This window comes from Narcine bancroftii, chromosome 6 (genome assembly GCF_036971445.1).
Source record: "Narcine bancroftii isolate sNarBan1 chromosome 6, sNarBan1.hap1, whole genome shotgun sequence".
NCBI lineage: Eukaryota > Metazoa > Chordata > Chondrichthyes > Torpediniformes > Narcinidae > Narcine > Narcine bancroftii.
In genome coordinates, this window is record NC_091474.1 from 187056405 (window position 1) to 187083644 (window position 27240).

The 27240-nt window shown below is 38.8% G+C and overlaps 1 protein-coding gene across 2 annotated transcripts in view; it reads left to right on the plus strand.

Moving 5' to 3' along the window:
• Nucleotides 1-27240, plus strand: part of lama2 (laminin, alpha 2) — a 361112-nt gene that overhangs the window by 135841 nt on the left and 198031 nt on the right. For both annotated transcript variants that reach the window (XM_069886986.1, XM_069886987.1), the window contains exons 13-16: nucleotides 5678-5770; nucleotides 8283-8494; nucleotides 9923-10034; nucleotides 17152-17265. In XM_069886986.1, the coding sequence (XP_069743087.1) occupies nucleotides 5678-5770; nucleotides 8283-8494; nucleotides 9923-10034; nucleotides 17152-17265 (531 nt within the window). The remainder of the gene's footprint in view (nucleotides 1-5677; nucleotides 5771-8282; nucleotides 8495-9922; nucleotides 10035-17151; nucleotides 17266-27240) is intronic.

Sequence of the window (27240 nt, forward strand, 5' to 3'; positions counted from 1 at the left end):
TAAAATTCATGTACTTTTTTTCTTACAGGACCATAACTTCCTGCCTGATATTTTGCATGCTAGAAATAGACTCATGATTTGAATGAGGGATATACACTGTAACATTTGTAAAACAAAACTTATGTAAACACAAAGCAAGAAGCCAATATGAAATTAATTACATTAATTTCAATGCATAAAACAGTAACCTTGATTTGAGTAAGTGGGAAAGAACATAATAAACATGAATGTTTTCAGGTTAATGACACAAATAAATTGTCTTGCATTTTTATCTTCCAAGTTACATTAATAATTTAATGATTTTTTCAGAAAAAAGTAATATTTTTGAGCATCTTTGTAACATGGTTATATGAAAAGCATTGACCGTGATAGCTCATTAAGAAACAAAATAGCTGTTTGTGTAGAAATAATACCTTAGGGTATTGATGACACATTGTGCAAGATACTGTATTTGTAGAAAGGAAAAGAGAACATTTTAATAATACCTGTAGAAATTCAGGAATTTATTGTTCATGTTTCATTAGAACATGTAATTCATATTTATTAAATAATTAAAAATTTGCATTAAACTGCTTGAAATAAATCTACACCATAGTGAGGGTCCATAGCAATTATTTGTACATTCTGTCTTCTAGATGACTGGTGACTTATTATAAGTAATAAACCATTATAATGATAAATAACCTATCATTCAAGATTTTAGCTGAATCCACACTCCTGGAACATTAGCCATCACCTTTAGACTGACAAGAATGACAGTACTTTATGATCCATCTGTATGGATAGCTGTGGTCACTTCCTTTTAGGTGCATGAATATAGCTAATGTAATGCCCTGGAAGAGTGCAATGTTCTTCAGAGTATCTACCACAGTACTGCTTGACCAATAGTGTCTTCACAGAAATCTGATTGAGATTACCAATCTTCTGATTGGTTTGTAAATAAAAATTTGAAAGATATTCTGTTCAGGTATTGTTTTCAGCACTTACCAAGGGCAATGTATGATATTGTTAACGTCTCATTTTCAGTTGCCAGAATTGTAAACATATGATATAGAACAGCACAGGTACAGACTCCTTAGAGCATGTTAACTCTGCTGAACCTGGTGCCCAAATTAAACTAAAACTCAATTGCTTATTATGAAGTTGGCATTTGAAATTGTATAAGCTGAAAAACTGTGGTGAAAATCATAGAAGTGTTCAGCTATCCTTTGGAAGTCCAAGGCAAGCAAGGTATATGCTGGTGTGTGTACAGGAATTCGATTATTTTTTTTAACATAAAATAGGAGAAGGAGTGGGCCATCTGACCCATCGAGCCTGCTCTGCATTCAATAAGATCATGACTGATCATAATTTTATACCTTTCTATAAGATTTCCTCCCATTCTTCTAAATTCTACTGTGTACAGTCCCAGGTGACTTAGTCTGTCCTCAGGCTAATGCCCGATCTCTGGAATTAACCTGCTGAACCTCCTCTGCACCACCTCAAAAACCAGTACCTCCTTCTCAAGTAAGGAGACCAGAACTGCATACAGTACTCCAGATACAGCCTCACCAGTACCTTGCTCAGTTGCAGCATAACCTCCCTACTCTGAATTCCATCCCTTTCACAATGAAGGCCAACATTCCATTTGCCTTCTTTACAACCTGCTGTACCTGAAAACCAACCTTTTGCAATTCATTCACAAACACTCACAAGTCCTTCTGCACTGCAACATTCTACAATCATTTTCAATTTAAATAATAATCTGTACTCCATTTTACCTTCCAAAATAGAGAATCTTACATTTGCCAGCATTGTACCCCATCTGCCAGACCCTTGCCCACTCAGTTAACCTATCTATATCTCTCTGCAGACTCTCCATATCCTCTGCAGAATATGCTTTTCAACTCAATTTGATACATACACTCTGTCCCTCTTCCAGCTTGTTAATGTATATAGTTAACAGTTGCAGTGACCCCTGCAGCACTCTGCTCACCAATGATTGCCAACCAGCAAAAACACACCTGCATCCCAATTTTCTGCTTTCTATTGGTTAACCAATCCTCTATGCATGCTAATACATCATCTCCAATTCTATGCACCCTTATGTACAAGTCTTCTATGTGGCCCCTTATTGAACACCTTCTATGAATCCAAGTAAACAATGACCATGTGCTCTTCTCTATCTGCTTCAATCATTATATCCTCAAAGAACTCCAGTAATTTTATTAAACAGAACTTGACTTTGCTGAATCTGTTGTGTCTGCCTAATAGATCCATTTTACTGTACTATTTCTTCTTTAATAATAGCTTCAAGCATTTTCCTAATGTGACAGGCCCAGAGGACCCCAAAACCCAGCAGCAATAGAAATTCACCAAAACAAATGGTTACTTAAACAAAAATTGCTTTTAATTACCTTTAAATGTGAAAACTGGATCAAATTCTAAATTATTACTATTAACTTAACCTAACTTAACCCCCTTGTAATTCTAGGTGCATGTGTATGTCATGTGTGTGTAAATTCAGCAAAGTTCTTTGATTCACAGTCCAATCTCACCTCACACCTCCAAGTTCACCAGTATCAGGCAATTCTTATACTGTGTACAGAATTTAACATTTATGAATTTCACCAGGCTTTGATGCTTGAAAGATAAATGGTTACCGCTCAGGAATGTTCTTGTCGGTTTTCAGAAAATTATTTGTTGCTCGTTGGACACAAACTGATTCCATCTGATCAGCCACTTCAGTGTCTTACCGAAGAAACTTGCCCCATCAAGTGTTTCCAGATGATTGCCTCTTTCTTTCAGGTCACCACAGAGTTCATTTTCTGTTTCCCTTATCTCAGATGAAACATTATACAGCCAGTCATCTCCTCTTGTATGGACCACAAGGGCTTTGAACAGGCTGAACTAAGAACTCACAACCAGTCTTCAAAATGGGGCTTCAAACAAGCTTCCAAAAGCCACTTGTCCTGTTCCAGTCCCAGCTGCTGCTGCTGAACTTTAGAACTGAATTCTCATTTCTCTCTTTCTCTCTCTCTCTCTCTCTCTCTCTCTCTCTCTCTCTCTAACCCCCCCCCCCATAAAAGAGAAAACCACATGACCCTCTTAGAACAGCAAACTGCATTCAGACAGACTGCGGCACTGGACCCAATCTTCTGAGTCTGCTCATATGTTGCTTTGCAAAACAATAATCCATTACTCCACATACTCCACAGCTTGTCCAATTAATACCTACTTGTGAAGTCCTTCAGCAAAGTAATTTCCATTGTATTACAAAGGCACTGGGAGCCTGGACAGTCTGGCTTGAGCAAAGCTCTAGCATGTTGAATGAGATCTGTGTTGTGAAGTGTTTGTTTGTGACCAACACTTAAAAAAAAAACCCACTATTTTTCTCCTTTAAAATTTATCTATATACAATATAAAATATAACATAATCCGTCACACCAACTACAGATGTTAAACTAACTGGCCCATAGTTCCCTGTCATTTGCCAACATCCTTTTTTGAATAGTGGCATGACATTCACCATCTTCCAATCTGCCAGGACCTGACCAGAGAATTTTGGTAAATTATCACCAAAGCCTCTACTATAGTTTCAACCATTTCTTTCAATACCCTGGGATGCATTTGATCAGGACCAGAGACTTGTCCATCTTTTGACCCTCAAGTTTGCTCAGCACTTCCTCTTTAGCGATATCTATTTCATCCAGGTCCTCATCTACCATCACATCCATAATATCTGCCTTTGGCATTGTAGACATGTCCTCTTCCATGAAGACCAACACAAAGTCATAAATCAAAGCCTCAGCCTTTCCTCATTACCCAATATCAATTCTCCCTTCTCATCTTCCAAGGGACAAACCATCACTTTAGTCACCCTTTAACACTTAGTAAAATCATTAAAAATTTTTTTACTGACTTTTTATATTTTGTGCTAATATTTTTTTCATAATTTACCTTCCCTTTCTTTATTGCTCACTTCATGATTCTTTGTTGCTTTTAAAAGTTTTCGCAATCTTCTAGTTTCCCACTGCTCTTGGTGACTTTGAATGCATAAGCTTTTTTTTGATGCCTTCCTTTATTTCCTCAGTTATCCAAGGTTGGCTGTCACACCCTTGCTGTCTTTGCTTTTAACTGGAAAATACTTTTGTTGAGCACCACAACAATCTCTGTATGTCTTCCACTCAACTGTCCATCCATATAGCCTGCATCACCAGTCTACCTTGGCAACTCCTCCTCATCCCCTTGCATTTTCCCTTATTTGCAGATAATACACTGGTTTTAGACCCAACTATTGTACTCTCCATTTGTATGAGTATCTCAATCATACTGTGATCACTCTTTTCAAAGACCCCAAACAACAAGATCGCTAATTTTACCTGTATCATTGCATAGGACAAGATCCAAGATAGCATGTAGGTTCAGTAACATGCTATTCAAGAAAACATTCATGGATGCATTCCTCAAAGTTGCCTCGACCAACCTGATTGACCAAGTCTATGTACATGTTAAATTCTCCCATGATGACTGCTGTTGCATGCCTCCAATATTTCTTTATTGCCTGTGCTACTGTAATGTTATTATTGGGTGGCTTATAGACAACTCCCACTAGTGTGTGTTTGCAATAATGCAGAGAAAATGAGTCTTAGAATCATTGCTGTACAGGAGGAGGATATTTAATCCATTGAGTCTGCAGTGCTGAACAGTTTGGCCCATTTACTGATTCTTCCCAGTGGCTGCGCAAATTATTTTCTCTTGTGCTTATCAGATTCCTTCTTAAAACCCTGATTGACTCAACCATTTCAGGCTCTGTGTGTGTGTGTGTGTGTGTGTGTGTGTGTGTGTGTGTGTGTGTGTGTGTGTGTGTGTGTGTGTGTGTGTGTGTAAACATTTGTGTTTGCATGTCTGCGCCTTTGTCTTTGAAGCAGGGGTAAGAAAGGGAGTAATGTTGCCTTCCTTATTCCAATTTTGAAAATTGTTCATTTATCCTCCCATCTTCCATTCTGTATAAGTTCCAAATTAAATAATTTTCTGATGTCAGTTGGACACAATAAAATAATTTGGTACATTCACTCAAGTCTTCAAACTGAGCAACCACTGTCAGACACTGTTAACATAACAATTACAGCACGGAAACAGGCCATTAGGCCCTTCTAGTCCGCACCGAACCAAACACCCCTTTCTAATCCCACCTCCCTGCACAATGCCCATAACCCTCCATCTTCTTCTCATCCATATACCTGAAGTAATCTTCAGCTTTTTTGCTATTGACTAAAAGAATACTGCTACTATTTAGTTTGGGTGGGGGGTGGGTTTGAAATGTCGATAATTCAGAAACTGTAATGGTCCAATGGTGTTTTTTTAATGGAAACTAAATTGTGATGGTCTACAAGTTGTAGTTTGAAATAACATTGATAAGGCACGTTAATGTGTACAATTCAGTTCAAAACCTTTACTCTGCCTCATTTATTAGAATATGATGTTATGATATTGCACGATTTCACAAAGTTATGAGTTGACATTAAAATGTTTCAGTAGACAGGCATTTTATATGAAAAATGACAGCAATTTAAAGGTTAATGTGTGGTTTACACAGATTTTGAAACACCACACGAGAAGATCTCAAGTGCACATTTTAATCAGCAAGAGAGGGAATTTTATGAAAATATTATGATGTTTTTTTTTCTGACTGCAGCTGGCAGCATATGGAGGGAAATTGATTTTCATCATCTCTAACAACACTGCAGACCAACTGGCACAAAAGCAGCAATCTGAGATCTTCTTGGAGGTTGGTATTATTGTTTATGTTTGATTTTTCCCAAATTTAAGGATGACACAATTCTTTTGAAATCTTTAAATTAACTGGTAAATCACATTTCCTTTCTTATATGAGGCATTTATAGTGTTTCCATACATAGCAAGGAGTAGACATAGGCGATTTTTGAGTTTTGGCCTCATTTCTCTCTTTTAAAACCTAAAGTTACCCACTGAGTATGTCCATGCTGAACTCACATCATTGACGCATCACCATCTATGTGGAAATGGTATTGAAGTTGACAAATTAGGAAGAGAACTGGATCTCTGGGTAGTTAGAATGAAGTGAGCGGAGAATGATGGGAAACAAGTGGTGAAAATGACCAACACTGGGCAAGGTGACATCTGAAAGTGTCATTAAAATCGTTAAGACTTAGCTTCCCAGAGTGGTATCCTGCAGACCCGTAAGACTTGCTTGCTCCATCATTTGACAGATGGAAACCTGGGTCTGGCAAAAAAAAAGCATCTCCCTTGGGTATTGTCAAAAATCTGGAAAGTTTAATGACCTGCTGTCCCGACTTTCTTTATTGGACATCAGTTGATGGATAATTTTCTGTCTGGAATCATCCTGAACTGCAAAATTGTGTGCCAGGTCTTCTACATGTAAATGAGTCAAGATGAAAACAATAAGATGGAGATTGGTGTGAATGGTTACCCAACTTGATTAATTTGCTCAACTAGAATGCCAGAGAAAGTCTGTGGGCATGCAACAGGGGCAAAGTCAAGAATATTGAAATGGTCAGAGCCTGCTTATGTTGGGACTTTCTGCTTTCCCAGATTAAAAGATGCATGATTGGTGCCTAACTTGAGAAGGGCAAAAAAGCTTCCCAAGAGTTCCAGGTCAAGCAAATTATTCTTTGAAAAAATGATAGTGTGTTCATGTGGTTATGTAATGAATAGTTTGTAAATTCACTTACAATAAAGAAATTTGAGAAATAATCAGTAATATTCTTGGTTTTAAAAAAAATCAAGCCAGTGGCATTGATATGAAATTAGGTGGAAGACAGAAAGCAAAAGATAATGATGAATGGTTGTGTTGTGCATCAGCTGCAGGGAGGCACACCGTGGGTCGTGTCTCCCTGTGATCTCTGTTTCATTATTGCATGTATTTATGACATGGATATTAAATAGAGGCAATAACATTAAAGTTTGCAGATGGAAACATGCTTAGAAATGTCATGAAGCATGAGGATAGCAGGACTTACTAAAAAAAAAACAGTAATGTGGGCAGATAATGCAGATGAAATTTACAAAGGGAAATGTGTATTTTGGGATGAAAATTGAGGAGCCAAACTGTTTAACAAGCTTGTTGCAGGAATTCAGTGCTGATGGACAAGTTCCTATTTAACATAATCCTCAAATGATCGTGCAAAGTGCAACATGTTGACAGCACTCATTTTGTCTTGAGCCTTTACTGCAGAATTGTATCCTTGACACCATTCACTGACTCACACTGAAGATGACTGCCATCTCGATACAGTTTCATCCCTGACCTGAACTTCTTATCCCTCACTAAACCTCTATCAGAGCCCACAGATTTCCACCTCCATTGGAAACTTCATTCATCTGTTATTGAAAGAATGTTAATTTCTTGTCGAGTCTGTTCTAGTAGTCTTCTTCAGCAGTCCTTCAAGGATGAGGTTATCTTGTATTCACTCCATTTCTGAGGAGTGGCGGACGTCTGTGTGAATTCTTGTCACGAGAGGTAGCTGTTGCTAATATGGGGTCTTGATCCATTTGTGCGATACTGTAGTGGCCCGTGACCCACTCCATGGGCTGACAAAGAAAACAACCGTTGAACACGCTGATCAAGCAAACAGCATGCAGGATGAGACGCCAGCTCCCATAGGCCGCAGTAATAGTGGTCAAATTGACCATTCACCGCCAGCGGATTGCATGGAGTCCAATCTGGCCCTGCGGATCCGAGACAGCCCATCGGCAGCCAGCCCTGCTTAAGCCAAGCCCCGGTGGTGACGCAGCTGGCCCCCTATAAAAGGCAGAGCTGCAACCCAATAAAGTTAATGTCGAATACACTCCATTCACGTGAGAGTCTTCTTTCTTCAATCTCGAGCCATAACCCCATTATACCTTGAGCTATAACCGTAGTGGCCCAGCTACAATACAATGGCAAGAAGTCCAAGGTAATTGGAGACCAGGCATTGCTGCCCATTGCTTATCATCTGCAAGCTGCATTTCCTTCAAAGTGAATTGCCTCTATTCAAGCCCCTACAATGTTGAACTTGCCCTTCTCTTCCCTCATTGCTGTCCTGGCCTCTATCTTCCCCAGACTTCAAATTCACATTGCCATGTTTCATACCTTCGTGTCCTCACCACATCATATTGTGCTAAACTCTTCCAGATTTCCAACATTTGGACCAATTATTTTAATGGATCAGCACCCCTTCATGCCTAGAATTCGCTTAGGGTGACATTTCTTTTCTGCCTTTTATAATAATCTAATTCTGTCTTTTTATTTTCTCTATTAGGGTAATGGTATCTCCATAAGCAGCAATGTTCAAAGAATTGAACTGGATCCATTGAATGAATATGCTGGAGGGATAGTTCTACGACCTGAGAACTTTCTCATTCATGCAAAGAGGTCGCCTGTGAATAGAAAAGACTTCATGACTGTTCTGGCAAACATTTCCCGTCTTTTAATAAGAGCCACCTATAACAGTGATCATACTGCCATCTATAGGTAGAAAATATGTTTTCTAATTGTAATACATTTTCTTTGCATTCAGATAATTTTTTTGGTGTTCAAAATCTCAACACAATTTGTTGTGATTTGGCAATTAACTGAGACTGTCAGTGGCAAATTTCACACTGGCCTGGGGTGGGTGGAGGGGGAGGTGAGAACAGCAAACTGCCAGTGAACATTAACCTCTACAAAGTAGTAGCACTCCTTCTTCTTTCTTTGGCTTGGCTTCGCGGACGAAGATTTATGGAGGGGGTAAAAAGTCCACGTCAGCTGCAGGCTCGTTTGTGGCTGACAAGTCCGATGCGGGACAGGCAGACACGGTTGCAGCGGTTGCAGGGGAAAATTGGTTGGTTGGGGTTGGGTGTTGGGTTTTTCCTCCTTTGCCTTTTGTCAGTGAGGTGGGCTCTGCGGTCTTCTTCAAAGGAGGTTGCTGCCCGCCAAACTGTGAGGCGCCAAGATGCACGGTTTGAGGCGTTATCAGCCCACTGGCGGTGGTCAATGTGGCAGGCACCAAGAGATTTCTTTAGGCAGTCCATAGCACTCCTATTCATTATATAAATGTAGAAAAGGCAGAAGCGATAGAATGTTACTGCTTTGACACACTGTATTCAGGTGCAACATAATAAAAGATGAGCAGCTACCCATCTCTCCTACATGTCATGTGATCTTTTGTGTGACTTGCTTTCACTCCTGTGTTCAAGGTTGCAGAACTCGGATATTGACACAGATGTCACAGGACATGCCCGAGGGGGGAGGGTTGGGTGAGGCAAGGAGGCGGTGGGTCTCATTCATAGTTCACGCTGGACTTCTGACTGTTCCCAGTAAAGGATCTTTTAATGCAATCACAAATTCTCCTCTTCCAATTTGAGTGGTTGGGGATTTCTGTGCAATATTAGTGACTTAGAAAATGTTTCCTCTGTCCATTGGGTAATGCTGGCAGTGAGAGAGCACAGAATATCATGCTTGTTTTAAGGGTCTGCTTCTGGGTATGTTCATATGACCTTTTTATTGGAACCAATATGGATGCTATTTTAAAAGATCTTGACATATTGTCTGAATCACGCTGCAGTGTTGACAAGGTACTGGACAAAAAATTGTGGGCAAAGCACAAAAAGCTGTGATTTGCAATTAAGCAAAGATGTTCTTTTCTCTGACGTGCTGTGGGCAGGATTGGCTGAATGGCCTCTTTCATTTCTGTTATTTTGTAGGATTATTTACACCTTAAATACCAGTGCCTGTGTATTAGCAGTAGTAGTCTGATGGAAAAGACAGTGTGATAGAAGCAAAAGTTGTTGAAAACTATTTCAGGATTGTTCACTTACAACGGAACAATATGTAATGGGAGTTGCACTTTTATGATTATTCAAATGTGTCTAAATGTAATGATAAATAGATACCTTTTTTTACTGCTTTCCGCCTGTACAGGTTGAGTTCTGTTGTCCTCCAGACTGCTAATCCAAACTCATTAGGCCAACATAAAGCTTCAAGTGTTGAGATTTGTCAATGCCCTCCAGAATATCGTGGAACATCTTGCGAGGTAAATATCAATGACAGAGTTTGCATAATATTGTTTTCTGACTTCTCCATCTTCAATAACTCATTTTTTTATGATGAAAATAGTGAGAAGAAAATAAACCATACAAGTTTATAAATCTGAGATCTGTATTCCTGAAACTTAATTAAGAGGTACCAGGACAAATGCATTTTGTTATCAGATTCTTGAATGCCCCTCATCAGTAACTGATGCTTTGTTCTGCTTATTTGCACCTTTCTCTTTAACATTTTCTATTATCACACTTTGTGCGCACCCTTGCACTAGCGACATCCTGTGCTATGTGGAGGTTGACTTGTCTAGAAAGCGGGCAAAACTTAAGTTTTTCATTGCACGGTTCAAATTTAATTGAGTGGTTAATAAAACTGCAAAACTTTGCATTTATTAAATAGAAGTGATCCATGAAGAGACTTTGCATCTTTTCACCCTTTCTGTTGAATATAACTGACAATCCAGCTCTGAATCACGAGCTCATTTCAAATCGACTCTCAAGATTAGAAAGACAGTTTTCATACTCTTGTTAAAACATGTCTATTGGCTCAATTTTAGGAGAAAATGTCAACAGTTGTGCATACTTTAATTGATGTTCTCTAACCTGACTGTCAGTAAGCCAATAAAATGTCATTCATTGGTTTCAGAGGCTGAAACTAACAATCCATACATATGCACAAATCTTGCCATAGCAGTTAGGAATTTAAGTTTACTTAATGAAATAACATGTAACATTAAAAATTAGCTGGTATCAATCATGAAGTCCTGGAGTCTGTCTAATTCTTGTCAATGCCCATATATAGGAACATAGGAAGTAGGAACAGGAGTAGGCCAAAAATGGCCCATCGAGCCTGCTCCGCCATTCAATACGATCATGGCTGATCTAATTTATGACCTAACTCCACCTACCTGCCTTCTCCCCATATCCCCTAATTCACAATGAATGCTCTTCAGGAGATCAACTCACCTGCCTATCCCTGGTGTATCTTATATCTGATTCCAGATCAGAAGCCCTGTATGTATGTCATAATTAATGTGCCATCTCACAATTCCCACCAATCATCTAAAGTCGGCTGGTCACATTTTGGCCTGATTGGCCACCTCAGAACCCACAAAACAAGAGTAGAAGCAAAGCAAAGTTGGAGGAACTTGGTGGATAGAGAAGCATCCAGGGGTGGTGGGGATGGGGGGAAGAATTCTTGAAGTTGTGACCCTGCATTGAGAGTGCAGAGGAAAGATAGAAAGTATAAGAGAGGAAAGGGGAGGGGTGAGATAGCAGCCAGTAGGTGACAGATACCACTGGGTTGTAGGTGGAGTATGAGGTGTTGTTCCTCTTGGCCCTCACACTGGCAGCAGAGAGGGCTGAGGACAGACAGATTAGTGTGGGAGTGGGGAGGAGAGTTGAAATGGCATGCAATCTAGAGCTCAGGTTGGCCATTGTGGACAGATCGCAAATTCTCTGTAAATCGGTGGCCTTGTTGACGTTTGGTTTTGGTCATGTAGATGGGACAACATCAGGGACACTGAATGTAATGAAGGAGGTGCATGTGAATCTTTGCCTCACCAGGACTAATTAAGTCTCTAGATGGTGGCAATTTATATTCGGCCCTTTTCCACTGGCACCTTGTCCCAGGAATTTACCGGGAATTTACTGGTACAGGGTCCATGCCGGTGTCAAATGATGTCATTTCATGCTGGAGATTAGCTGCCTCTACCTCAACTTATAGTGTCGCCGTTTGCTGAATCCCCGTGCTGATAAAACCAGTGGAAAGGGGACAGTAGAGAGTCACTGCTTCCAGTTGAAGGTAAAACACTGATTTCCAGGGATGAGTGTGTGGAGTGGAAAAGCAATTAGTGTCCCAGTTAAGTGGAGCCTAGTGGAAACGGCACAAAATAATGCGTATCCCGGGACACTGCACAGCCAATTAACTGAGATGCCGGTGCAAAAGGGACTACTGACTCTTGAGGAGTAACCTAAAAGAGGTTAAGGTTTGACTGGTAGTGTTCTTGAAACAAGGATTGTTTACTACACATTTTGTGCCTCGTAATTTTTTTTTTCCTGAGCAGATTCATCCAAAATGATGGTTGCATGGTTAGAGTCCATGTTAAAAGGCTGTACAGTACAAAATTTCAGCTTATAAAAACACAGAAATGCTCGAGGAACTCAGCAGGTCTCATCAGTGGTGTCACTAGGATTGGTGTTACCCAGTGCGGTAACTCATGGTGTCACCGCCCCCCCCCCCAGCCACGCACCTCCTCCTGTACCAGACTACACAGAATTGTTAGTAATGATTTTTGACCTAATGTCTACTCATAAATCTTAATTCCTGTAAATCACTGAATGTAACGGCAACAGTAGTGAGATAAACAACTAGCAATATTAAAATTACACCTTTAAAATACAATATCATGTGGACAGCTTAAATTTATGTTTACATAGCTTCATGTGGTTAAAGTGAAAATTCAATAAGAAAGCAATAGAATTATAAATAAAAATGTTTAATTATGTTGATTTTAATATTAAAAGTTTTTTGTAAGTTACAACATTATTAGTAACTGAGTGGAAGCCTTTTTTAATTTTTTCTCCTTGTTTTAGTTTTTACTACTTCATTCTCAAAAAAAGTTATTTATCAGATCACAAATACTAATTAACACAACATTGTAGCTAAAACACCAGAATATTTGACTAAACAATTATAAAAATACCAGCAGCAACGTAAACAACAGCGTGTGCTTGTAGCACGTGCTTGTAGCGCGTGCTTGTAGCGCGTGCTTGTAGCGCGTGCTTGTAGCGCGTACTTGTAGCGCGTACTTGTAGCGCGTGCTTGTAGCGCGTGCTTGTAGCGCGTGCTTGTAGCGCGTGCTTGTAGCGCGTGCTTGTTGCGCGTGCAGAAAAAACTGCATGATTTGAAGCATCATTTGAATTGAGTAACAGTGACGGCTCTGACTAGGGTGAATTAGAAGGTTCAAAAAGTAAATTAGCATAGAGTTTTAGTCTTGTATGTATATTGACACGTAAGCTGGGCTTACGAAAAATGTTTTTGTTGTTCGAACCAACTACAGGGATTCATTTTATAAAAAAATAATAAATTTTTGTTGAAACACTGCTCAAACATTTTATAGACAGTTATTTGCATGTCACCCCCTCTGTTAGTGTCATGCGGTGCAGTCCACACCACCACCCCCCGCACCCCACTAGTGTTGCTCAGTGTCCAGAGGAGGTAAAGATACTGATAGATATCTAACCCAATATGCCTCTTTACTGTGCAAAGCTGCCTTGAAGGTGGATCAGTGAAAAATAAAGGTGAGCTTACCTTTTATGGAGAAGGATTATAAGGCTATTGAACATTGCTTTCTTAATGAGCAGCATCAGGAACAGTCTTCCAGAGCTGAGGGAGGCGGAGCGAATGGTGCGATAGCACCACTTGTTGCCGTGATATCATATATACGCGGCAGCAAGTGAAAAATTAATATAGATATTCCCTTCCTCTCAAAAGAACAAAATTCTTTCTTACTGCAGTATAACAGGTACTTTGTGAAAATAAATCTACAATAATATACATTAAGTATATGACCCCACACTGGGCCCTTTAAAATTCGCACTCCTAGGTCATAGGCTGATGACATCATCGTGATATCATCAGCTTGCCTCTTCACAGCTGCTTTCAGCTGCATTGCCTTCAGGGAAGAGGTGGAAAGAGTCGTTCCACCTCTGACTCTACCCCTCCTAGGTGGATTGGAGTTCGCTTCCTGAATCTGCCCTTGGAGCTTTCAACAGGTAAGTAAAGTGATATAAAGGTGAAGAATATCTTCCTTTACATTCACTTTCTTTTAATTATAAAAATACCTAATATCTCTGTGAGGCTGGCTTGTTACCAACATTTCAGGCCTGAGCCCTTCTTAAGACAAAAGGTGATCATTGGACATGGAGAATACAGGCGAGCAAAGGTGAGAATTGATCGGAGGCGGGGGTGGCTCTCTGAATGCAGAGCTGGAGTAAAGAAGCCTGAGATAAAGGAGAGAGCGTGTGCTGGAGGAAAGAAAAGGGAGGTGGGGGCGGGAGAGGGGTAGGGACTAACTGAAACCAAAGAATCTATGTTAATGCCATCCTGGAGGCTACCCAGATGAAATATGAGGTGTTTTTCCTCCAATTTGCAGGTGGTCTCAGTCTGGCAGTGCACAAGACCATCGGCAGACCCATCAGCAAGAGAATTTAAATGGATTGTCACCCATAATTGTGGCAGACAGAGCCAAGGTGCTCAATGAAATTATCTCCCAGTCTGTGTCCAATCCTCTTGGATGTCGAGGAGATCACAAAGGAAGTACTGGTGCAGTAGGTGACCCCCTGCAGATTCACAGGTGGTGTTGTTTCACTTAGAAGAACTGTTCAGGGCTCTGAATGGTGGTGCGGGAGGAGGTATAGGTCCAAGTGCAGCACTTCCTGTGGTCACAGGGTAGGTGTCAAAGGGATAATTGGCGGGGAGGGAGGAGTTGACAATGAAGTCAAGGAGGGAGCAGTCACTGCGGAGAGAGGGAGCTGTATCTGTTTCAGGAAATGGCAGAAGATGAAATGTTGGATGGGGAGGCTAAATTGCAGACAATGAAATCCTATCCTTGTTGTTATGGAGGCAGAGGAGACCAGGCAGATATGTGGATAATGGAGGATATGTGGGTAAGGGCCGAGTTGATAGTAGTAAAGTGGAAGCTATTTCTTTTTTGTGAATGAGGACCTCGTCTTCCGAGCATAGCAACAGAGACAGAGGAAATGCAAGAGAGGAATAGAATCTTTAAAAGGGACAGATGTGAAGAACTGCTGTTGAAGTAGCTGTTGGAGTTGGTGAGTTTGTAGATGTCTTTCGAGAGTTTGTCTCCCAAGATGGAGACTGAGAGATCTAGAAAGGGGACAGTATTACGAGAGATGGACCAAGTAATTTGAGGTTGGGGTGGAAGTTCACAGCAAAGTGGATAAATTTGATGAGCTCAGCATGGGTGCATGAGACAGCACCAAAGTCATTGTCCTTCCTCAGTAAGACCAGGAAGGATGTACTCAGGAGATGCAAAAGATGCTATGGTTTTGAGTATTAGTTCAATTGCATTCCTCTTAATTAAAATTTTCATTTTAAGAAATGTATTAGGCCTGACAAAGAAGATAATTTCGTCTATAATGACTAATGACTTGCATGTGTTTTTCATTTATCTTAATATCAGCCATTATTGTTCAAAGAAAACAGTGATGACTCGACGAAAAAACAATTGCACCTTTACATTGATCTCCACCTTCGTACACAAGCTTAAATTATCCAGCATTTTTGTTATCACCCTTTCTGATTTTTTTTGCCAAAAGCAGTAAGGACTCCTTTTCTGTAAGAATAATCAATTGTAGAATCATGTTATTACTCCAAAAGCAATTAATTATGTTTGACAGAGAATCTTTTATTCAAATTTAAACTTCCTACATTAAGGAAACTACAAATGTAGTTTATTTGCAATCATTAGTATTGTTGGGGAGAAATTTATGAAGTACTAAAAAAATTATGTTCTTCAATAATGGAAGCACAGTGTTTAGGAAGATGAGCTCATTTTGTAAAACTGTTAAGCAGGCAATGGCAGTTTGAATCTTGTGAAGTCTGAATGATATTTGACACGTATTGTGTAAGAATCACCTTGAGATCATTCTATAAAGGACTATTATAGGTAGGCTTTCACAAAATAAATATTAACATAGTAATCAATTTATAAAGCTGGATGAGTTAACTTGCCGATTTATAAAGCTGCCCATTATTTGCTTAACCCATGTTAAAATCTGTTCAAGAAACACATTCAGTCTTAATTTTGCCTGAAATTTGGAGCACAACTAATGAGGATTATTTATAAAGTTGGAAAACATATTCTAGTGACTCTACATATACTCTATATTTTATTGTCTACACATAATCCTATAGCAAATGAGATATTTTAATTTACATTCAAAGTTTGGATTCTGTAGTGTACAAACTTATCCTTGACTACATTATCTATTTATCTATATATGCATATTACTTGTGAAATTCAGATCCACTCAATTAAATTGAATCAATTTCTGAACTGGATTTGTGCCTTGAAAGAATTCAGTGTCAGGATGGTCTAAAGGCCTGGTCAAACTATAAAGGGACTGAACTTAAGATGCCACAATGGCAATTGATTAATTTAAATTCAGTCAATGATCTGAAATTTTGAGAAAAAAGTAGTCACCGCACAAAACATCATTCATGCAATATATTAAAAATTTGCCTGGTACAAAAATATCCTTCAAGGAAGAAAACTGTCTTTCTTACCTTATTGATTGCTGTGTGCGACAAGACCTATCGATTATGGTTGACACCTAAATGCCCAGTGAAATAACCCAATATGCCATTGGCATCAGAAGCATTTTTTTTAATGCTATCTCTTACCTGTGATACCCGTGTCCTAGAAAATAAATAAAACCAATGAACTTGGACAAATTTTCAGACAATGGGTCATTTGCTTAATATTCGTCAAATTTTGTGATTGAGAAGGCATATTGTCATTTGTTCTGTTCCCCTGGAATATAAATCCCCTGAAGAGGGCACCATGATTTGGATTTCTAATGACTCAAAGATGCAGTGCAAACATTTTGAACATCTTTGGGCACATTCAAATGCAAGTAGTCTATTGGTTTTCCATCCCCAGAGACCTCAAAAGTCCAGGCCAAAATCAAGGAGGGAAAATTGCCTTTTTTTTAAAACTTTTTTCAAAAAAAAACCCCACTTCATCATGTATTGTGTTGCCTTTAACAGTATTAGACAATCGTTCAACTTGTGTGTTTTATGTTACATCAGTCTGACAATTTTATCTACTAATAAAACTTGGCTTGATAAGAGCAATTGAAAGATATTCATCTGCTTTTCATAGGCACTCTTAATCCAAATCAGTACAAAAGATTTGATGGTTTTCTCCTGTTACTGTATATGCATAAATTAAAAGCTGGAAATCTAAAGAAATCTCAGCTTTTTCAATCATCAAATTCTACTGTCATTGTTAAATGTACAAAATTTAACATGAAAGGTATTAAAAGTAATTATTGCATTAAAAATGTATTTTCTTTTTATAGTCTTGTGCCCCTGGATACAGAAAAATAAATGGCACCTTGTATGGAGGAATCTGTGCACCATGTATTTGCCATGGCCATTCAAATGACTGTGATGACATGACTGGAGAATGCTTGGTATGTATATTTTTTTTAAAAAATGAATACCGAGAATGAAGTTGAAATTCCAACTCCATTTTCAGATCTTCATTCAACATTATAGTTGAAATCATTGTTATAGAAGGTTTTGTTCCAGACTGATGAATAGTATTTAAAATGAAAATGGAAATGTTAACTGAGGATTTTGATTGATTAAACCTGATAAAATGCTCAATTATTAGAAGAGTCAGAGCCAGACCTTTAAATTTGTCAGATCACAATAAAATACATGGTTAGGTGAGGAGAGTCACGGCATGGTTTTGAAGAATAAAGCTTTGGTGGAAAATGGGCAAGTACCTGATTGTGGAAAGAGGAGACGTATGAAAAATGGATACATGGCTGTTTTGATGTCAATATGTAATAATTTGGGAACATTGAAATGAAGTGAGTAATTCTTGTGGTATAGGAGGATTAATGAATAAATAACAAGTGAACCATTATAAAGTGTTAACAACTCAATACATTGCACTGCATTCCCACTGAGCATCTTCAAAGTATCGCACTCAACGGAGGAAAATTACAATACATAATCTGTTATGCTAGTAAAAAGTAACTTGAGTTAGTGATTCATCATGGTTCACAGAAAATAAGTTGAGATATGAGCATAATATTCAAGAAATTAATTGATTTTTTTCATGTGTACTTCAAGACGATGAAAGAATAAAATTCAATAATTTTCAAAACTGAAGTGCTGCAACATTGCGCAATAAACATGCACCACAACTAGGAAACAAATGTAACTGCAGGCATCTGAAACCAAAAAACCAGAAATGCTGGGCTGGAAGAAGCCAATCAATTTCAAGCTGAAGTCTCTTCATCATTCATGCAGCATTTCCAATTCAGTGCAAGATAGGATGCAAAACGATGAAAAATGAACAGATTTTGTGAGGAAGGGCTCTAGGCTTAAACATTACATAACGAGGACAGAATGTATTAACATCATGGTTATTGTAATCCTGTGATCATTGTTCACCCCTTTCTTTCACAAGTGTGATATGTTCCTTTACCTGCATCTTAGTTTAAACATTATTATTACAAATATAAAACATATTTGAGAGTGAAAATAAAATAAATTAAAATACCACTTAAAAAGTTATGTTTTTTTTCTAGCTACTAAACATAAAGGCCATACTTTAACAATGAGTTGCATCCAAAAGGCTCACCAATCAATTAGATGTTTCTTGTGTTATCCCATGTGTGCATAGTTGGGCAGCAACAGACTGCTGTCACTTTATGTGTCAGCCAGAGAACTTTAAGCATTATCTGGCATTTTATATTGTAGAATAATTTGTAGATATCAACATATCCAATTCAAAATATTCTTGGCTTCCTCTAATTGGAATATGGTGTGGGCTGGAATTTGTGTGCTTAATTTTCTCTCGTTCTCTATCATTTGAGCCAGAATGTGTTCCATAAAGTACAATGGCACTTGAATCATATAGTGCATGAAATTCATTATTGAAAAATGGCTTTTTTTTTGTTGCCTTTCCACTTGTTTGAATGACTGAAGCCTCATTCTTTTTGGATGTTCATCGTAAGAGAATCTTATCTCAGTTCCTAAAAATTCAGTTCAATTAACTCCTTAAAGATATTTTAAAATGCCCCCCAAGTATTTTTGACAGTTGTTGGAGCCAGCCGTTCGTCATGTTATTTCAAGAATGTAATTGTTGGGCAAACTTATCATCCTTCAAACAACAAAGGCATGGACATTTCTGTGAGGTTTTCTAAATGCAGAAAGAGATCATTTAATCCCATGAAAGAGTGAGAGTTTTCACTGTCCCCCAAAGGAGGGAGAAATAATTTTTGTCCCACTTGCCATGGTTGAACCAAGTTCTGTTTTCACTCAGTATAGACAAATGTATAATTTTTATCAGAGATTGCAAAAGCAGTTTCTGCATTACCTTTTCTCTCCTTAATATGTTTAAGATTGATATAACCAAAGAGTGATTGAACACCCTGAGATATTGCAGTCGAACATTGAAAATCAACATGTAAGCACAAATCATATCTTGCCTTCCTACTGATTGAATAAGGTCATGTCTGACAAATCTGATGCTGATTTTTAGTTTGAAGATGTGACAAAAGAAATGGATAAGTAAATTTTGGTCTTTGTCTATTCATTGCATGGTCTTCTGGAAGGCAATCATGAAAGACTGATAACTAAATTTGAAGATCATGTAAATAATAGCAACTTATTAACCTTTTGAGGAAATAGACCGTGAGACAGGAGACTGAGAGTAGGGATAATGAGCAGGAACTCATTGGTGGGATGTGATTAATGATGTCTTGTCAGGATAAGTGTTGATGCCATAACTCTTGACCACATTTATCCACAACAGAATAGAAAGACGCATATCCAATTTGGAAGATGATGCAGAGAGGAAAAAATAAAGAATAGGATTGTAAAATATGAGAGTAAGAGAATTAAAACTAGACTGCAAAGTGTTTTTATGGATCTGTCAGATGAGAAAGTTGAGCAAAGGTTAATGTGATCTTTTACAGTTAAACAAGAAAATATGGAGATGCTGGGGTCTAATACAATGCACCAAAATGTTGATGAAACTCAGCAGAGAAACGTGTACCTACCTGTTTTCCCACATTCCCAATGAAGGACACAGGCCCAAAACGTTGATCACCTTTTATTTCCTATGGATGTTGCATGAACTGTTTTGATCCTCCACATATCTCGATGTGAGAAATTTTACAAGGGGAATAAGAAAATCAAACCATTATTTTGTGTTTTTCTTCATGGAAGAGGGCACAGAAAACATCACAGAAATGTTGCACCAGATTGTTGTTGAGAGCATTAAAATAAAAAGTCACAAGACAAATCTAATGGGTAAAACTATGGAAATAGATTTGATGATCATCATAAATGAAGTTATGCATACATGAAGTGGAGGGAAAGTGTGTGACTACAGACTAGGTAGCCTAACATCAGTCGTAGAGAAGATGCTAGAATCTATTATTAAGGAATTGCTAACCGGGCTCTGAGGACGGGGCAGAGTCAACACATTGCTGAGTGGATGATATATTTTGGTTTCCTTTTGAACTACACATCATCGCAAATGGTAGTTCTGTGCACATTGATTCACTCATCGTGAAAGCAAGAACCAAACAAAGCAAAGACGATGACATCACCTCTCATTCCTTGTCTGCTTTTATCTCCTCTTGAAAAACAGTCCCAAGAATCAGTCTGCTGAATCTTTGTTGCATTCCCTCTATGGCAAATGCATTCCTCATAGTTAGTAGGCTGGACATGTATACTATATTAAAGAAGTAATCTCACCAAAACGCTCTATAATTATAGTACAAACCCTTTATTTTTGTACTCAAATTCTTTTGCATTAAAGGCCAACCTATTACTAACCATCCTAATTGCATATGATCTTTGATTTTCATATAATATTTCAATGATGAGTGTACAAGGACACCCAGGCTACTCTGAATACTAATGCATTTCAAGCACTCTGCATTTAACAGAAACCCACTGTCTTTCAATAACTAAAGTGGAAGATCCATATTTTTCTACATTATATTCCATTTACTATGTTCTTTTTATTCAAATAGTTTCTCTTCATTACCACCTGTCCCACGCAAAGGTTCTCTCCACTGACTTGTCTCATTCCACTCTGAGCAAACCTGACTCCTTATTATCAGCAAACCTGATTATATTGTGATTTGTTTCCTCCAAATCGTTGCTTGTGAATGCTGAGACCCCAGCATCAAGCTTGGAGATGTCTCTTCCTGGTCAATCGTTTTCTAATTGGCAATCTTTGCATTACTCCAAATCCAATCTGCTTAAATGACTTGAATAAATTTTTGTCTGCTACTTTATTTGCTTTTTGAAGGTCCACCGGTTTGCCCTATTGATTGTAATAGTAAACCACTCTGACCAAACTTGGTTCCCTTACACTATCCATCCATCTCAGAATGAATGCTTTTTCTCCACCAGTCCTTGTAGCCATACTGTTATGAACAAATGTGTTGGCAGATAGGGGAGGACAAGGTCAGTTAAGTTTATCCTTATGCTGGTTTATATTACTGATTGTTGCCGTCACAGTCTGGCAGATTTGTCCTCTAGGATGTGGCTATTACAAACTTTTCTCAGGCTTTTTTGAACAATGCTTTTACAGGCCATCTTTTCCATTGTAGGATTCTTTTGCAGGGTACTTTTGCTTTTTTTTTCCAATATTTTTATTGGTTTTTATCAAATGTTCTATAGGTACATAACAATAAAATAAAGTACAGTCTATTAACAAATCTTGTATAGCAATATAAATAGTACTAAAACCTACATTACATTTAACAGAAAGATAAAAAGTGAAGCACTATACTAAATATCTAATTCAATCCCCTCCCTTCGGAGGGTAATAATAATAATTTAAAAAAGGAATGTAAACAATGCGTTCAAAATCTAGTTAATCTTGCAAATTTTGAAAGTAATTACAAAAGGAACCCCATAAAGAAACAAATTTAAGATTCATTTCAGTAGCGGAACATCTAATTTTTTTCCCAAAGTCATACATGCCACCACATCGGACATCCATTGATTATGAGTGGGAAGGATGCGCTCACCATTTTGAGAGAGTAACAAGATTGCTACAGGAAAAGAGAGAAGTGGCAGAAAGATGAGGAAATATGAATCTACTTTCCTTCAGGTAATAGCAAGGTTGCAATCCTGGCAAAGCTATATGCTCACTTTGCCTGCTGCAGTCTGGCAAAACAGAATGAAATGTATCTTGCTTTCCTATTCTGGAGAATGACTAGGACCTGCCTTATGTCAAGAAGGATAGGAAATCCAGATAATTAAATCCTGCTTCCAGTTGGAAGAAGAATTCTTATAAAAATTAATGGAAATGAGAACACTGGTAAATCACTTGCCACCCAAAAGTCAAGATTATTTCATCTGATTGTAAAAGTACAACCTGATGAAGCAGCATTCTCCGGTCCTTGGTGCAAAACATGCAGACACAAACCAGACATAACACACATACAGACAAACAATAATGTGCAGGGCAAGTATTTTATCTATACAAATAAATACATATTGTTTTGTACATATGAGAGTCTTGGATGATTTGTGTGAGCAGTTCCTTTAGTCATTCAGCATTCTCACTGCCTGTGGAAAGAAGCTCTTCCTCATCCTGATGGTGCTGACTGATACTCCTGTATATCTTTCCCAATGCGAGTAGCTAAAAGACATTGTATGCAGGGTGGAAAGGGTCCTCAATGATTTTGTGTACCCTCTTCAGACAACTAACCCAGTAGATCATGTCAATGGGGAAGAGGGAGACTCCAGTGATCCTCTCTGCCACTTTTATGGTCCTGTGGATTGACCTCCGATCCATTTTTCTACAACAACTGTACCACACTGTGATGCAGCCAGCCGGGACGCTCTCAAAAGAGCTCTGATAGAAGGCTGACATGATGGTAGATGGTAGTCTTGCCTGCTTCAGTCTTCTCAGGAAATGCAGTCGCTTTCTGACCAATGAGGAGATGTTTAGTCTCCACGATAGATCACTACTTAAGTGAACTCAAGGAACTGGGTGCTCTCCACTCTCTCTACTACAGAGTTGTTGATGTGGAGGGTGGTTATTCTTGGTCCTCCTGAAATCCACGATCTTCTTTGTCTTGACAATGTTGAGTTTCATGTTCTTAATCTTGTACCATTTCACAAGATTTTACACCTCTTCGCTGTAGTGTTACTCATTATTGTTGCTGATGAGGCCAACTACTGTTGTCATCTGCAAATGATGATCCTGTTGGAGATGGATCTGATGATGCAATGGTGGGTCAGTAGCATGAACAGGAGCAGGCTGAGCACACAACCCTGAGATCCGCCAGTGCTCAGCGTGACGGTGCTTGAGATTCTGATACCGACCCGGACAGAATGTCATCTTTCCATAAGGAAGCTCAGGATCCAATTACAGAGAGGAGTGTTGAGTCCCAGGGAGGACAGCTTCTCCACCAGCCTCTGGGAAATTATTGTATTAAAGGCTGAGATGAAGTCAATGAACAGTAGCCTGGCATATGAGGTGTTGTTATCCAGGTGGGCCAGGAACAGTTTCTTCTAAAGAGGAATTAAAATGGGTCCAGCATCTCTGGGAGATGTGTTTTGATCCGCTCCATTACCAGACACTCAAAGCATTTCATAATGGTGAAAGTCAGTGCTCCAATGCGGTCGTCATTGAGGCCTCTTATTGTTGCCCTCTTGGGTGCCGGTAGGATGATGGCTGTCTTGAACCCTGCGGGAATGATGGATTGCTGCAGTGACGTGTTGAAGATGTCTGTGAAGACTTCCGTCAATTGGTCTGTGCAGTCCTTCAGTCCCCAGCCAAGTATCTTCTCTGGTTCCGCCACCTTGTGTGGGTTCCACTAGATGATTGGAATTATGATTGAAGATGTGGTATATTTTAACATATAACATAACATAACAATTACAGCACGGAAACAGGGCATTAGGCCCTTCTAGTCCGCACCAAACCAAACACTCCTTTCTAATCCCACCTCCCTGCACAATGCCCATAACCCTCCATCTTCTTCTCATCCATATACCTGTCCAACCTTTTCTTAAATAATACAATTGACTCCGCCGCCACTATTTCTCCCGGAAGATCATTCCACACGGCTACCACTCTCTGAGTAAAGAAGTTCCCCCTCATGTTACCTCTAAACCTCTGCCCCTTAATTCTTAACTCATGTCCTCTTGTTTTAATCTTTCCTCCTCTTAATGGAAATAGTCTATCCACATCCACTCTGTCTATCCCTTTCATAATCTTAAATACTTCTATCAAATCCCCTCTCAACCTTCTACGCTCCAAAGAATAAAGACCTAATCTGTCCAATCTCTCCCTATACTCTAGATGCTTAAACCCAGGTAACATTCTGGTAAACCTTCTCTGCACTCTCTCCACTCTGTTTATATCCTAATGAAGATATCCTTTATAAAATGTGAGCCCCTCACATGGTGTTTCTAGATGATCTGGTAAGAGAGTTTCTCTGTGAAGACTTTGGTGAATTTAACCTTCTGCTGAGCGTTCCTTCCTGTGCTTTTTATTTTCAGCAATTTGTTCTAGTTACTATTGTATTTATTTTGTCATGCTGAACTCCAAGAGAAATTCCTATTAATTCCTACTAATACCGAGGCAAAATCAGATATTACAGAAGCCTTGAAATCAAGTTATAGTACTTTTGGGTCTGTAGACTTTAACAACCTCAAAGAAATTCACACAACAAAAAAAAATCAAATAAGTGAGCAACGGATCTCTGTATAGCTATGAAATGAAAAGATAAAATGTTAAAGTACTCAACCTGTCTGGCTGCATTTGTGGGAAAAGGAAGTCCCAGTTCAAATTTATTGTTACAGTGAAAATTTTGTTTTGTGTGCTATCCAGCAAGACAACCTATACATAAGAAAGTTAACTCATGCACAAGTGGGGAAAAGAAAGGTCTTCGACCTGAATGTCCTCTGTTTTTCTCTACCCACCACCTGATCTGCTGAGTATTTCTTGCAATTTATGATTTTATTTCATATTTCCAGTATTGGCATTTTTAAATTTTGATTTTCATTGAACTGTAAGATGGTTATGATTTCTTCAAATAGCACAGGTAAATGCCAATGGTTTGTGGAGAGTTTTGGTTCCTGAATATAAGGCCAGCTGTTAGGTTAAGAGATTGTTTATTTCGGCACAGCTGCAGTCAGCATTGCACATGATTGAGATCATGAGAAGCTTGTTTACACCAACCAGGCAATGGCAAATCATATGGATTGTGATAAGTTCAACCCCAAGCTTTTGTTCAGACAGTTTAGTTTTACAGCAAATATTTTTAAATGTTTCTTTCTCATCTACTTAGCAGGTCTGTATTTTTCTTGCTGAGTCAAATGGTGCAATATTTAATAATTTGATTATAAAATTAGTAGGCTATCCATATATTGTTCTAAATACCTAATATATCAAATCACAATGAGCTGTTGTTTAAAATTTGTTTCCCTAACCCCTTTACGACGTATGGACCATATGTCAACTTGACAACTCTTATTAACTCAGAGTAGCTTTGTTTTTATCTGGTTCGGCAAGGCATGAAGCTTCCAGCTCCTATCATCATTTTATTACTTCTATAATGGTGGATGAATTGCTTTAGTGTATTAGAATGACAAAATTAGCTTGATACTATAATGCTTTCTTCATCTTGTTACGTTTTGGTGCCGCAGGTTATCTCAAATGAAGTAAGGGCATTCCATTAAATGCTATTTTAAAATTGAAATATTTATAATTAACCTCTGCTCATGGTTCTTTCACTCAGGTAAATATATATTATGAACCCATGGTTAATAATACAAGATAGAGAACAAAATAAATTAGTGCCATATTAAAAGATGGGTGGGAGGGGGGGTGGTCGGGAAATTTGATGCAAAAACCCTTGTCAGGGTTATGCAAGGTGTTACTAAGACTTTTTCCAGGAACGTCTGCAGATGCTGTGATTGTCACTACACAGAAGTGCTGGAGAAACTCAGCAGGTCATACAGCATCTATGGGAATCAAACGCTGTATATTTAACCAATGTTTTAGGCCTGAGCCCATTTTCAAGGTAGCGGGGGGGGGGGGGGGAGGTGGAAAGAAGTAAACAGGCATCTGAAAAAAATGGAGAGGAGAGGAGGGAAAAAAGGGAAGAAGGAAGAAGAATGAGCCCCTGGTACATTATTTCTTGATATTATCTGGTCGGAAAGTTTCACTGCGAAGACTTGGGTGAATTTAGCCTTCTGCTGTGCACTCTTTCCTGTTCTGCCTTTGCAGCAGCTTATTCTGTTCACTCTCAAACTCTTTTTGTCATGCTGAACTTGGAGCAGAATACTTATTAAAGCTCATATACCGAGGCAAAATTGGCTTTTACAGAAGCCTTGAAGAAGTATTATTTTTGTCTGCCAATAGAACATCTGTACATTGACTTTAGCCACCTCAAAGAAATTCACAAAGCATGCTTAGTTAAGATAACAAACCAAATATGCAAAGGGATTATTATTCTTCCCTCCTCTTCCTTCCCTACTTTTTTATTCAGGTGCTTGCTGGTTTTCTGCTCATACCTTGATGATGGGCTCAGGCCCAACATGTTGGTTACATCCCTTTATTTCCTAGAGATACTGTGTGACCTGCTGAGGTTCTCCAGCACTTTTGTTCATAAGCCAATATTTAGAAAATTTTGCATGAATGGAAATTTGATCAGTTACTCTGCAACAGGATGTCGCCAATTACATGCCATGCTTCTTTTGGAGCTTGATGAGTTGATGAGGGAATAACAATTGTTGGCCACTTTGTTCATGATATGTCACTAACTTTGTGTTTTGCCCCTTCCTCCCACCTCCCTGACCCTTTATTTTCACTTTTTTCAACAAAAAAAGGCGCAATCCATTCCATTAGCAAGGACCTCTCTTGATATTGACACTCCATCATGCTTGATCAGAGCCGTGCCCATCTCCCCTTCACTCCTTCTGCACCTTGACCCTCAGTTCAACGTGCCCCCCCCCACCATTGTCATCACCCCTCATTGATCCAAACCCCACTGCCACTGTGATTTATGGAAATTATCTTTCCAGTTCTTTATTGCTATTACCATTGGTCCTCCACTGACTACGCCAACATCCCTGACTAATTACACTACCAGTTTGGATCAGGCCAGATTCCCTCCCTGAAATAGACCATAGGCCTCAATCAGATCCTATTCTCCTCTTTCTTCCAAATCCAACTGCACACACAAAATTACATTTTTGAAAATGATTGGATACAGCTGAGATTTGCAGCTGATTGGGAGGGGAGGAGAGAAGATGGTACAGTGCATGATTCAAATAGTTTTTAATGACCTTCTGCAAGACCAGACGATTGTACCAGAGCTTGTCCTCAGGGTATTGCTGAACAAAACTTCTACATTTATATTTTCAATATCTTGAGCAGAAGT